A 15,515-nucleotide genomic window follows, 5' to 3' on the forward strand; every position below is an offset into this window, starting at 1 on the left:
TAGAATATTACATGCAATCAATAAAACAATAAAACAAGGATTGTACATAGAACAATATCATACCTCTGAAAGGTATAAGCATGCATATGTACTCAGTACTTGGTTTGGGCCCCTTTTGCAGCAATTACTGCCTCAATGCGGCGTGGCATGGAATCTATCAGCCTGTGGCACTGCTGAGGTTTTATGGAAGACCATTGCATTGTTTGGTCTCATGTCTCTCATCTTTCTCTTGGCAATGCCCCAAAGATTCTGTATGGGGTTCAGGTCAGGCAAGTTTGCTGGCCAATCACGCACAGTAATCCCATGGTCATTGAACCAGGTTTTGGTGCTTTTGGCAGTGTGGGCAGGTGCCAAGTCCTGCTGGAAAATTAAGTCAGCATCCCCATAGAGCTCGTCTGTGAAAGGAAGCATGAAGTGATCCAAAATCCCATGGTAGACGGCTGTGTTGACCCTTGACTTAATGAATCACAGTGGACCAACATCAGCAGATGGTTCCCCAAATCAACACAGACTGTGAAAACTTACACTGGACTTCAAGCATCTTGCAGTGTGTGCCTCTCCATTCTTCCTCCATACTCTGTGTCTTTGGTTTCCAAATGAGATGCAAAATTTGCTCTCATCAGAAAAGAGGACTTTGGACCACTGAGCACAGACCAGGTCTGTTTTTCTTAACCTCCCTGGCGGTATGATTCTGTCTGAAATTACGTACCAAAAACGATACAATTATTTTGCAAGGAAATTTGGCGTTTTATACTGTAGGTCTGTAATTTTTAGGAATAACTCACTTAAATCTGACCAAACAAGAGTCTTGTAGGCATCCCGGGTATGTTTTTTTTTAAAAAACAAAATTATAATATAATAAATAATTATAAATAATTATAACAAATAATAATATAATTATAATAAAAATTATTCAATAAATGTAATCAACTCAAAATCACTGAAATTTGCTCAGTTGCAGAATTGTTGCTGTCATTATTATTTTTTTTGTATGACGAATTTCCCCACAAATCGCTGTCGCACAATTCTGCAAGTGATTATAATTTATTATCGCTGTTTTCTAGCTGATCTAAAACCATTTTTGACATAAAGGGACACTTTTGGTTGCTATGGACAATCTACAGTTTGCAGGGAGAAAGAACAGTTTTTATTATATAAAAGAACATGTAGGGCACTGGGCAGACCACTAGGGACAAGGGGGTGTGTAATTTTTACATACAGTACTGTAATCTATAAGATTACAGTATACTGTATGTAATGTGTTTGTTTACGTTTTTGAATTTGGCGCCGTTCTCCGCTCCCGTGCGTCGTAACGTCGCAGGGAACGGAGATCGGCGGCACAGGAGGACACTGTGTGAATCGAGCGAGGTCCCGCTCGCTCACACAGCGCGGTGGCATCGCTGGATCCAGGGACAAGGTAAGTAACTTTGTCTGCTGCTGCAGCGAGGCAAGCCCGAGTCTGACTCGGGGTTACCGCTTTTGGTATGAAAATCTCACCCCGAGTCAGACTCGGGAATACCGCCAGGGGGGTTAATGCACTGACTCCAGCCCTTGTGAAAGTTCCCAACACTTTTGAATGGCCTTTTCCTGACAATCCTCTCCAGGCTACGGTCACCCCTGCTGTGTACCCTTTTCTTCCACACTTTTCCCTTCCACATAGCTTTCTAGCACTTTGGGAACATCCAACTTCTTTTGCAATTACATTTCGAGGCTTTCCCTCCTTATGGAGGGTGTCAATGATGGTTTTCTGCACAACTGTCAGGTCAGCAGTCTTTTCCATGATTGTGATTCCTACTGAACCAGACTGAGAGACCATTTAAAGGCTCAGGAACCCTTTGCAGGTGTTATGGCTTAATTAGCTGATTAGAGTGTGACACTGTGAATCTAAAATATTGCACCTTTTCACAATATTCTAATTTTCTGAGATTGTGGATTTGGGGTTTTTATGAGCCGTTAGCCATAATCATCACACTTATGACAAATCACGGCTTGAACTGTCTTGCTTTTCATGTAATGAGTCTATCTCATATATTATTTTCCCCTTTTAAGTTGTATTAGTGAAATAAATTAACTTTTTCACGATATTCAAATTTTTCAAAATTTTCACCTGTATGTTTGCTTGCACATAATTAGATGATTGGAGTAAGCAGAGCTTCACCTCATTTACTAAACTAAGAGAAAATTCCTTTAAACATTACGTTTGCATAGGAAGAGGTATAAAATAACACATTACCCTTTTTGAACTGTGTTACATGTCACAGTGGGCAGTGAACTTGAGCATTGAGGTCTACAGTAAACCCACCGACACAGACCAACATCTGTATTATTGAATTCCACCACTCACTGTAACACAAACTAGGGGTTATTAAAACTTTGAAAGATTGAAATGGGTTGAAATGTAACAACAAACACAGAGTCTATGGCCAAAGTCACTCCTGGAGTGCTTTGAAAGATTGTGGCCTCTCACACTGGCCTTTTAATAAAACACCCACAAAGTCAAGCAAAAACATAGCACCATCCAGCAGAGGGGAGAAACAGAACACACAGAGGTATATAGTTATCCCATATGTGTCTAGAGGGTTGGAAAGATCTTTAACAAATATGTCCTACTCCAGAAAAGTATAGAGACTGAAGCTTGTACATCCAAGAGTGCCAACACCCAAACACAAGTGGGTATTTGCAGCACAGTGTAGGGAGGAATACAAAGACCTGTACATTGAGGAGACAAAGTAATCTCACAACAAAAGAATGGCCCAACATTGGAGGATGAATTCTACAGCCAAAGACTGAGAAGTTTTCCTACACTTTAAGGAAAGGGGTCTTGTTATGAGGACAGTCAGGTGAACATCTTGGACAGAGGGAACAACAAATTCGCAAGAAGTGTGAAAGAGACACTCTACATCGTACTGGAGAAACCATCATTAAACATGGGTAGAAACCTTGGACATCATGTAGATGATTTACTAAAACTGGAATCTAGTACAGCTGTACACAGTAACCAATCAGCTTCTAACAAAAAACCTGGACGCCGATTGGTTTCTATGCAGAGCTGTATTTTCCAGTTTTATTAAATTAACCCCTATCTGTCTTTCCCATATAATGCCATTTTAACATCTCTACCCTGTAGTTTTTACAACAGTTCACGCCTTCAGCTCTGTACATCAAGGGATTAACTCCAATTAAGCCTTCCTGACACCAAGGATGACATTATTAACTAGAATTGGGTGGTTCCACAATTTTCACATCTCCCATACTGTTTTTTCACAATAATAACTGCATTTTCATGGTGATTGGATCAAGGTGTCAGTGCTACCTGTGTGAATATAAATGCTAGGGAAATTTTCCTGACACTAATTATGGCTGAAAAAGTGGCTTGGATAAGCTACGGAAAGTCTTCAACATTACAGAACAAGTTCTGTTGAATGTGACTACTAGATGTAGTTCCATATATTTTGTGTAGATTAAAAAAATCTGTCTTTGATAAATGTGATTTTTGAAATAAAAAATAATGTGGATTCGTTTGATCCAAGAACTTTTAATTGTATACCTTTTGCTTACAAATGTACTATATATAAACAGCTTATTTTATAAGAGGGCTATATTGAAAAGATGCTAATTAAGAATCTTATGTATTGGTTAACTATTATTTTCTCTGTTAACTTGATGCAAGGGACAGAAAAGGAAGATGCACTGCTATTGAGAAAGCCATAGCTTTAACACATCACAATTGACAGCCACTTAAACCATGCACCAAGTTAACAATTTATACCGTACTTGGTGAATTTAGTAAGGATTATTCTCTCCCCAGTGAGGGCATTTCTTGAGCCGATTTGAAGAAAAATATATGAGTTTTCCCCCTTCACTAGATATAGTGAATGTATGATGTTATATTTGCTATTGTTTTTATTTATTGTTTTTTCGTATTTATTATTGTAACTACCATCATGATTGTTCTTCCCTTTACTAGTTAACTTTGTCCATTAACTGTCTAAGTATTTCAATTGCTGCAGTCACTGCAGCAATTTTCACTATTTAAGGAGTTGTCATTTTATGGATGATCTTTTCAGAGTGGGTCTACATGAATTTTCAGATTCGTGGTATGCTTTTTTTTACATCAAATGGCTATAAAACAGCTCAACAGGTACGCTGATGTTTTTCAGACACTCTGGGCCTAACTCATAGGTGTTCTGGAGTGCCGGCTTGTGCTTATCATAATCGTTACTGGAGTGGCTTAAGGAGGTCAAGGCTGAGTCCAAGTGTTCCTTGATGACTGGAATTTGATGCTGTGATTGAGTACAGTTTTCTTTCCTTGCATTTGTGAATTTGTTGTGCTAAATTTCCTCATCATAGGGGTCAAAAAGGAACATTGAGGGTATATAAAGACAAGCATGCAAACCTTTTATTTTAGATTTAATATGCCCCTGTTGACGGCTGTTTTAGCCGAAACGCATAATTTTTTTGCATCATTGCACCCCATACTGCTTTTATTTTTATCTTATGTGATCACTTTTATCCTTTTTCATGTCATTTTCTTTCTGTATGACCATTTTTTTACTTCAATAAACCTTAAGTGGTTTTTATGACCTGCACCACTTGGAGAGCTCTTTTGTTTGCATTTTTAGGAGTCTACACGAATTGGTCCATATCCATTCTGCAGCAGAAAGTCCAGTGGCTCATCACCTCAGCCTTCAGGATCCTCAATACAGATGTCATCGTGACCGGCTGGCTAACTCACGCGACCCTGCAAAATTAATTTAGGTCATTTGAGACCACAAGCGCATCTGACCCACTGTTGTATAACAGATGAGTCCACCTCACATGGTAAGAGTACCTCATCTTTCCTTTGTGTGAAGTAATCCTGATTTCTTCAGACAACCAGCCATCCAGCATCCAGTGGTGTCTCTTTGAAGAATTTTCCACACCATGTGTTCATTACATATGGACTCTTGTATCACTTGATTTATTTGTGGGCTTCATTATCCCACACGTATCTGTTTTTTATTTAGTATTTTGTGGTCACTTCATTAGTCACACCACTTTGATTGTTTAGCGCTGCACTATTTATTATTAAACCTTTTATTTCAAAGATTAAACTTCACCACTGGCTATATAGGTAAAGAGAGATCTGTATGCCGAGGATGTAAAACAAAAATAGCAAAAATTGTAATTGAAGCACCAAACCACTGCTAAGATGCAACTGGACTAAGACTGCTCCCTTCATTGGGGCTTGATTGGCTACAATGCGATTGGTCTAGAAGTAAATTGGCAGGAAAAAACAAGCTGCTGACAAGGCCTGTGCCTGCAATCACAATGAAAAAATGGCATTAAAGGTCCAGTTCACTTCTAGTCTATTCATATTGTTGTTAATCACACCCTGATCGAGGGGGTGCTCTGGGATCTCCAAAACGCCCTGGCTACTTTTTGGATTGTCCCCTTGGCTTTAGTGAAATAAAGTTGTATCTGGATGAATAAGTGGTGGTGTCTGCGCTGCGTAACTCAAAGAACAAAAAAGGACAGTGTGACTGATAAGCACACTGAATGTGTAACTTAAGTGAAAGTGTAAACTACACAATAAAGGCAATAGGTAAACCTCTCAATAGAAGCAATATGTGATCCAGAAACATCAAAAATTCTTCAGCAAACATAAAAACAAAATACAGGAACCAAGTGACATAAATCAAACATGGTGAAATGGTGACACAATAAATATGTGATTTGGCAAGAAAACGCACTAAATAATATATAATGAACAAAAAGTCTCTAGATGGTGATCCCAAAACCAGGCACAAGTGTTGAGAGGAGAGATAGCTTCAGTGCAAACACCTCTTGTGTCTCTTAGCAGCTCACCTCACAGCTGTTGCACAAACAGCCCAAAAAATCCTCAGGTGTATATTCAGTAGATAATACAAGAGGCTGGTATGTGGCTAAAGGACTCAGCACCAGATTTGCATATGGAAAAAACAACAAAGGGATATATGGCGTAATACTGTGAGAACAATACTGAGGTAGAAAAAAAATCACACAGCAATGCACTCACTCAGAGGACAATGATAGTGGGCATATCTCCAACGAACGCAGAGTTTGTGAATTCTCCTGTGTATCTCTTCCTAGCCTCCCAGTAGCATCAGATGTGTCGCTCAGAGGTTAGTAGTAAAACAAAAGAGAGGGAGGCACATCGCATAATCCCGTAATTGGAACGTATTTAATAATAAAAACACAATAAAAACTCACATGTCCAGCAGATCTGCGGTTCAATACATCTACGAGCGACTCGCCATATTTTGAGGATAAAAAATGCTAACTATGACCCTAAGAACACCATCCCTATAGTCAAGCATGTAGGTGGAAACATTATGCTTTGGGGCCATTTCTCTGCTAAAGGTACAGACGGACTTTACTGCATTGAGGGGGCCAATGTACTGGGCCATGTATTTTAAAATCTTGGATGAGAATCTTCTTCCCTCAGCCAGAACACTGAAGATGGGCCATGGATGGGTCTTTCAGCATGACAATGACCCAAAACATACCAACAAGGCAACAAAGCAGTGGCTCAAGCAGAAGCACATTAAGATCATGGAGTGGCCTAGCCAGTCTCCAGACCTTAATCCTATAGAAAATGTATAGAGGAAGCTAAAACTTTGAGTTGCCAAGTAAATTAACGATTTAGAGAAGACAAACTGAGCTGCAGCATGGTAGCCAAGACTATACAGCGGTTTAAAAGGACAGGTTCCACTCAGAACAGGCTTCGCCATGGTCGACCAAAGAAGTTGAGTGCATATGCTCAGCATCATATCCAGAGGTTGTCTTTGGGAAATAGACATATGAGTGCTGCCAGCATTGCTGCAGAAGTTGAAGGGGTGGGGGGTCAGCCTGTCAGTGCTCAGACCATACGCTGCACACTGCATCGAATTGGTCATCCCAGAAGAAAACCTCTTCTAAAGATGATTTACAAGAAAGCCCGTAAACAGTTTGCAGAAGACAAGCAGACTAAGGACATGGATTACTAGAACCATGTCCTCTGGTCTGATGAGACCAAGATAAACATATTTTGTTCAGATGGTGTCAAGCGTGTGTGGTGGTAACCAGGTGAGGAGTACAAAGACAAGTGTGTCTTGCCTACAGTCAAACATGGTGGTGGGAGTGTCATGGTCTGGGGCTGCATGAGTGCTGCTGGCACTGGGGAGCTACAGTTCATTGAGGGAACCATGAATGCCAACATGTACTGTGACATACTGAAGCAGGGCATGGTCCCCTCCCTTCGGAAACTGGGCCACAGGCTAGTATTCTAACATGATAACAACCCCAAACACACCTCCAAGGTGACCACTGCCTTGCTACAGAAATTAAGGGTAAAGGTGATGGACTGGTCAAGCATATCTTCAGACCTAAACCCTACTGAGCATCTGTCGGCCATACTCAAATGGAAGGTGGAGGAGTGCAAGGTCTCTAACATCCTCCAGCTCTGTGATGTCATCATGAAGGAGTGGAAGAGGACTCCAGTGGCAACCTGTGAAGATCTGCCCAAGAGGGTTAAGGCAGTGCTGGAAAATAATGGTGGCCACACAAAATATTGACACTTTGGTCCCAATTTGGACATTTTCACTTGGGTGTACTCACTTTTGTTGCCAGCGGTTGACACATTAATGGCTGTGTGTTGAGTAATTTTGGAGGGACAACAAATTTACACTGTTATGCAAGCTGTACACTCACTAATTTACATTGTAGCAAAGTGTAATTTCTTCAGTGTTGTCACATGAAAAGATATAATAAAATATTTACAAATATTTGAGGGGTTTACTATATATATATATATATATATATATATATATATATATATATATATATAGATAGATATAATTATATATATATATATATATATATATATATATATATATATATATATATATATATATATATATATATATATATATATATATATATATATATCTCTATCTACACACACACACACATATACACTTTTTTTGTTGAGAGAGAGAGAGAAAGACAGAAAAAAAAGAGAGAAATACACTGAGGAGCACTTAAATGTGTACAAGCAGTAGTTTTCCTTTCTACAAAAAGTTTAAAAGATGCATTAACTACCAAAGTCCTGTGTGAGAGATGAAAAGTAGAATAGTGTGTTTCTGCATACATTAGGGATGATGGAGATAAAGAACATTGTGATTGTTTATTTGCCTAGGATACAAATGTATGTCAAGTTAACAGATGTAATATAGCCCTGACCTGAATGACCAATGTGTCCCTTCCGATCAATATCTGCTCCAGGACTCCTCACTTTATTACACACTGTGCCAACATGAAGCTGTTTTCCTATATAATTCCTGCAATGCATCTAAAAAAATCAACACAGAAAAGAATACAGCTGAAAGCTTATGTTAACAAATCTTTTTATTCAATTTATAGTGTGCATGTTCTTGAAATAGCATAATAGCAATGTGACTTTACAGCTAATCCAGTGTGGGGGAGGCAAGCTGATGTTTATCTTGTCATTTAGCAAAAATATCATAACAACATTTTATCTTTCACCAAAAGATCTTTCAAAATTATTGTGTTATGTAGTAATTTCTTTTTACTTTGAGCAAAAAATAAAGGTTATTGGTATCATTCTATCAAAAACTCAAACAAAAATCTAGTTATATTTCATGACACAGCTTTGCGTGTAGTAAATGAGAATAATTAGCATGATCCAAATGAAATAAACAAATATTGCATATTGAAAGGGTTATATATATTGTATATACACAACAGTTGTGTAAACAAAATGCAATATATATATACACAAGTATTAAACATTTAAAACACCTAATAAAAAAATTGAGCCTATCTTTGTGAGGGCACAAAAATATTACCAATACATTTCTGATTTACCTGTAAACACGTAGTTGACAAATTGCCCATCCACACACGTCTATAATGATTCCAAGTTGTAGCTAGGTTTAGAATGGGACATCAGCCTATTTTTTTAAGGTGCAGTTGGGCAGATTTTAACCAAACAGAACACAGATAGTTATGATGAATAAACATAAGTAAGACTGGCACACGATCACAAAGGACATCCTCCTTTTCGGGGGTAGATTGTGTTAAGGAGGACTACAAAAACTTGGATAATAATGAACATGCACTTAAAAACCCAACTTAGTGGATACAAACCTTTTCTTTTTTCACAGAAAAAAATATTTTACTGGGAAACATAAATATATTTAAATCCATAGTAACGTAAATATTAACAGAGACTAACCTTGTCATCACTATTGCCCAGTGGTGTGTGGATGGCAGATAACATTCTCTGTGCATGAACCAACAGTGGGGTTACTTGCTCTGTAAATCTTTCACTATCATACAGAGAAAAGTATGTTAAAATCTTACACATACTTCATATTTACAAGTTTCTGAACAACCTTTATGAATTTATGCACCAGTCAATTTAATTTAGCATGTTACATTTTCACAGAAATCATCATCAATTGGCGCTACATAAGCCAAAATAATACATAAAAATTATTTGTTCCGATAAATTCCAAGCAGGTAACCTTACATTTTATGATCATTTGGAAGCTAATAAAGCCATGAGCACACCCATCCTGCCTACAATTGAAATTTCTGCAACCATTGTTAGAATATGGGGTCATGAAAGGGCACATAAAATGATATTTATAAACTGTCACTTCTTCCAAAAATGAGGTAGGAACAACAGTTTTTACCAGTTTTGCCCCTATTGGACGATGCTACACTGATCTTGAATTTAGAGTTGCTTTATTACTCTGGTGTAGGCTGTGACTACTTGCACTAAAGTGGGATGAAAACAATGTTGCACTGTTACTGATGATTCAAAAGCATGACGCCTATCAATCAGCACCTGACCAAGCTTGGTCCTGCCAACTTTTCTGGATTGACAAAACTGCCTCTTTTTCTGAAAACCTCCCACTGTGAGCTGCAGGGTCTGGGTGGGGGAGTGTGAGACACAAATGACTTAATGAGGGCATTACATAATAACTTGATTTGGTACTTGTTTAGACTGTCGTGCAATAGCCTTTAGATCATGGGTCTTCAAACTACGGCCCTCCAGTTGTTCAGGAACTACAATTCCCATCATGCCTAGTCATGTCTGTGAATGTCAGTGTGTTACAATGCCTCATGGGATGTTTAGTTCTACAACAGCTGGAGGGCTGCAGTTTGAGGATCCCTGCTTTAGATGTACTTTAACATTTTCATATATAAACTGTCTTGGAGGTAGTTTTAAAAAAACAGGAGAAAATGTTGGGTAACCACTTGGTCTGGCTTGTTCCTGAAAGAAGTCTACAGTTATGGCACTATGATAATATGGCCAAATACTGTTTAGTGACACTCACTTTGATGTCCCAGTATGAAAATTAGTTGGCAGTTATCTATAAAAAGCTGTTGAACAATGAAACTAAATGGTTAGTAGTAGTTTTTAACACTTAGCTGAGCTTGTCATGTAATGTTTCAGACATTTTACTTTACTAGTGGCATCCCCATTACAAATGATCATTGGGAAAATACCCAAGTATTTATTGTCATACTCTTAACTCAGCCCTTTTAAATCAATTACTATGATTTCATGCAATGTGTTAAGGCAGATGATGATTACCCAAGTACGTAACAAGAAATGTGAAAAATTCTGAAACCATTTAGATTTTGTTATTAGAACAGAATCCTAAACCACCAGACCTGAAACAAGTGAGCTATAAGAAAAAAAAATCAAAGTGGTAATTTACTTTATTTTTTTAAATCTGCAATTAATCTGTTGTTGGGAAAATACATTCAGAGGAACACACATTTAAAGGGGAAGTATATCCAAAGATTTTTTCACCCTACTTATATGGATTACAGGAATGCAATTCGTCCTGCACGTGGGCTAAAGCCTGCTGTTGGCTGGCAACATTCAGCTAGTCCAGGTTCGGGATCCATTCAAGTGCCTGGACTGGCAGTAACCGGCTCTCCGCTCTCTGAAGACTGAGAACTGAGCAATCAGTAGTCTTTGATCACTCAGTTCTCAGTCTTAGAACACACATAGTTCTTATCAAGCCCAGCTTGATAAAGTATTTTGTAAGTTTTACCTGAACTCCACATGGATATCACATATATAAATATATGTAAATATATATATATATATATATATATATACACACACACACACACACACACAACACTAGCATGTTTTCATTAACATTATTAAACAGAGGAACTATAATGGTTTTAGGTACAATTTTTATTTTCTTTAGGCCTATACATTTGTAAGCTGTTGTTTTGTATGTGTTTTTCAATAGGTAAATATTTGTTATAATCCACGTCAGAGGGCTCCCAGAGAAAACAAAGAAAAGCAGAATGCACAGCGTTTTTTTCTACAGCTCCCATTAGGCTCAATTCACAAAGCTAACACATAAGAAAAGGGATACTTATTTTCAAAAAGTGAAAGTTATTTTTACCGGGTCCAATGAGATTTTAAAAATACCATCTCCTGGCTGAAAATAAAGATCCTTATCTTTGTTCAGCTTTGTGAATTGAGTCTTGTCTGTAAAAACCTCAGACTGAGCCGCCTGAATTTCTGTAAATCATTGGAGTTCTTTAAACAAGGGACTTCTTTTAGCACAGCTTAATGATTTAAAAAAAAAACTCCATCTGTTGGATGCATGGAAGATATGAAATATTTTTTATTTACCTGCCAATTTTTTTTTTTAGTTAATTAATAGGACGAGGGAAGAAAGGGACAGCAATCTAATTCACTGGGATTATATCACAATTGTATTGTTGCTCCATCAGTAATCTCCTAGTTTAATCAGCAGGATAGGGGTGCCCTAAACAAACCCGTGGTGCCTGGATAATAATGTGTAACTGGTTGAACAGAATTGCTAAGTTTTAAGCAGGTATGGTAGGTTTTATATAATATACTGTATAATCTCAACAGTGTATTTAGCATCTTGCCTGTAATTTATTTTTAAGCACCATGCTGTAATTCAGGATGGTGGTCCATGTCAAGAAAACTCATCTTTAAATTCCCAAGATAATATTCATGTGAATTAAAAAAAAAAAACGCTTCCAAATTTTAGACATCTTAGATTTATTTGTTTTTCAAATGCAGGGAGACTTACTGAGTCAGTGTATTGAACTGAATTGCTACATGAACCAGTGCTTTCCATCTTTTCATGTGATATAAAACTTCTATAGCTTTTAGAACCAGATCACATGTCCAGCGCATATCAATTACTGTGACATCATCAAGCGGATATTCAAAAGTAAGATTTGATCCACCTTCTTCGTCAGCAATGCCACCCATGCAGCTGGGGACACTGAATTTTTCATTCTCATCAACAACCTAGGAATACACATTGCACATTGCATGTTAGTTATAAAGAAATCATTTTGCCAAGAAAATAATATATAATAAAATAACATACCACATTTCTCATTTGCAAAAATAAAGTTGCTAAAATGTATATATTACTGCAGCAGCACAATTCACATATATAAGGTACATCCTTGACTTTTATACATAAAAAAAATATCACCTTTATTTCTCCTGTAAATTTTAAACGGTTGCTTATTACTTCTGTTCCCTTATGTCTGCCCCTTGGACAGCTGCAGTTGGAGGGGCAGGTCTCTAGCTAATTTTATGGTGGGGGAGCTTTAGCACTGGATGTTATTTGTTGCTTGAAGCAGAATCATGACATTTACCAGCAAAGAGCTGTTTATCCAATATTCAATGATTTTATACTGATGTAACTGGGTATTTGTTCTAAATTGTATTTTGTCTATATTGATATACTGTACACATCTGTATTTTTGAAAAGATAATAATTTTTAAATACCTGATGTATAAATGACATTTTTGACTCAATAAAGTGTATCTATAGCCAAAACTTTTATCTTTTTTGGTTCAGGGTAGGGCAGGGAATGATGTATCTGTTTAATATGGACTCTGGTTGCTAATGGAGTGATTCATGAGAGACACCTGGATACAGGGCCCTGACCACTTTGGGAGCATTAGCATTACTGACTATATATGCAGATTAATAACTGTCTGCTGCCTTGTGTGTGTTCAGGATTACTGGTCCCATATTCTGATGCCACATATATTATACCTGGTACTGCAGATCTGGATGTGGCGGGCTATTACCATGGGCTGGTAGGCGCTATCCCGATCTGGAGACCCATGTCAAGCTTTTCTTATATTTTTATGAGGCCTGTAGGAGCTACATAGTCTCACTAAAGTTAAGAGTTACATAATATACATGCCTGAATGGTCCTGAGGAAGTGGTAGTTCTGCGACGACCAGACCAAGCTCTCATTAAACATATACCTCTTTGCTCTCACGATATGTACTCTATACTGTAAAGTATTAACTGCATGGTTGTATGCTATTAGGCATATTTTATTTGTATAAACTTATTAAAGAACCTTTATAATCTATATGCATTGTGTGATGTGTTCTTAAAGGCATATGTAAAGTCCCACCCCTTTTACCCATGACCTTTCTCTCTTCCATTCAATTTGGGATGATGCCAATGAGAACACGATATGATATGGCATCTCCTTCTCAGCCCACACTATAAATTTCTTACACTTTTTTTAAAACAAAGACCTGGATTTCAGTAAAACCTGACAGTGTTTTTAACCCTTACCTTAGGCAGGCGACGACCATGGGTTGCAGGAAAGAAATTTGCATGATTCCCCCATCAACACAAACAATGCTGACAGGGGAATCCCTCCTGCCGAGCAATAGTTTTCTCCGGTGGTTATCACAAGCGAATCCAGCATGCTGGATGTAACCAAGTTTATCGATTGATCAACTGGGTACATTCAGTCTACCCACACATGGTTCATATCTCGGCGGATTTCTGCTGAAACCGGCCAAGATTCTAACTGTCTATGACCGGCCTTACATAGAAACATAGAAGACTGATGTCAGAAAAAGACCAAGTGGTCCATCGAGTCCGTTTCAATTTTTTTTTTTATGTCTTGTTTTTATTGTGAGTATAGAGCCACATCTATCCCAAGCATGTCTGAATCAACTTACTACTTCTGCTTGAATTATTTTCCAAGCATCAACTACGCTTTCGATAAAATAATACTTTCTAAGATTAGTTTTGAACTTTTCTCCTACTAGTTTGAGGTCATGTCTTGGTGTTCTGTACATATTAAGCTCTGGAAGTCTCTTCTGATATGATCTGATATGATTTATCCCTCAGATCGTTCATAAGTTTTGTTGCTCGTCTCTGGACTTGTTCTCTCTCATCAATATCTTTTTGTAAGTGAGGTTTCCATAACCAAACAAAAAAATAAAATAAAAATGGGTAAAGATATACTTTAAATTACCTTAATGTGAACTGGGAACTGCACACATTTTAAAAAGAGTATTTGTACAACTTGTACAGACTGAAAAATGGCCAATTTATGAGCACTTCATACATTCGTACATAAACATAAATTCTCTTTAAACTTGTTTTCTAAAAAGAACTTAAAAGCGTTACTAAACCCACAACAGTAAAATCCATCTATATATGCAGGTAAAGCATGCTTGTTATACTCGCTGTGGAACCCAAGGGGTTAATACCAGCATTGTGTAAAAAGGTTGTTTGATGCCATCTTCTCTGATCCTTCCCTTCTTCCACAATCTCCAATCCATCTTCTGATAGTACATAGTCTTGGGGGCACTATGCACATGCTCAGCTGGTTGTGTATTGGGGAGGAGGTGGGGGGGGGTGCAAGTGATCAGCACAGGGCCATTCAAAACTGTCCAGACAGAGGATCAATTAGTCATGCAGCTTCAAAAGACAGAATGAAAACTTCTCCTACATGCTTTAACCAGTACTCAGCCGGAAACTGATAGAAGTCACAAGACTGCTATATACTGCTGATGAGAAAAGGTATTTAGCAGTTTATATTTACTAAATCAATTGAATTTAGATGTTCTATGTACTGTGGGATACCAGATATAGTGAATGTAGGGTCCTGGGTTTAGTAACACTTTAACATAATTATGCATATACAGTGGGGAAAAAATATATTTGATACCCCTGCAGATCTTGTAAGTTTGCCCACTTACAAAGAAATGAAGGGTCTATAATTTTCATTATAGGTGTATTTTAAATGATAAAGACAGAATATTAACCAAAAATGCAGAAAAAAACACAATATAAATTGAGTTGTAGTTCAATGAGTATAATACGTTTTTCATCCCCTACTAACCAACAATAATTCTGGCTTTCAGAGACTGGCTACAGTATGTGCTCAGGCGGTACACAGATTAGTCCTGTCAATTTAAGAAGGTGCTCCTAATGACAACTCGTTATGTGTATAAAAGGCACCTGTCCACAGAATTTTTTTTCCATTCAAACTCCCCATCATGGGCAAGATCAAAGAGCTGTCAAAAGACGTCAGGACAAGAGGATCTGCACAAGGATGGAATGGGCTACAAGTCCATCAGCAAGAAGCTTGGTGAGAAGGCGACAACTGTTGGAGCAATTTTTCGCAAATGG

At 37.8% G+C, this 15,515-nt stretch overlaps 1 protein-coding gene across 1 annotated transcript in view; it reads right to left on the bottom strand.

Moving 5' to 3' along the window:
* CFAP54 (cilia and flagella associated protein 54) overlaps positions 1-15,515 on the bottom strand; it is a 533,435-nt gene that overhangs the window by 194,855 nt on the left and 323,065 nt on the right. Inside the window, exons 38-40 of the mRNA XM_040344233.1 lie at positions 12,129-12,352; positions 9,257-9,350; positions 8,242-8,350 (exon numbers count right to left, since the gene is read on the bottom strand). Coding sequence (XP_040200167.1) covers positions 8,242-8,350; positions 9,257-9,350; positions 12,129-12,352 — 427 coding nt within the window. The remainder of the gene's footprint in view (positions 1-8,241; positions 8,351-9,256; positions 9,351-12,128; positions 12,353-15,515) is intronic.

Source organism: Rana temporaria, chromosome 3 (genome assembly GCF_905171775.1).
Source record: "Rana temporaria chromosome 3, aRanTem1.1, whole genome shotgun sequence".
Taxonomy (NCBI): domain Eukaryota; kingdom Metazoa; phylum Chordata; class Amphibia; order Anura; family Ranidae; genus Rana; species Rana temporaria.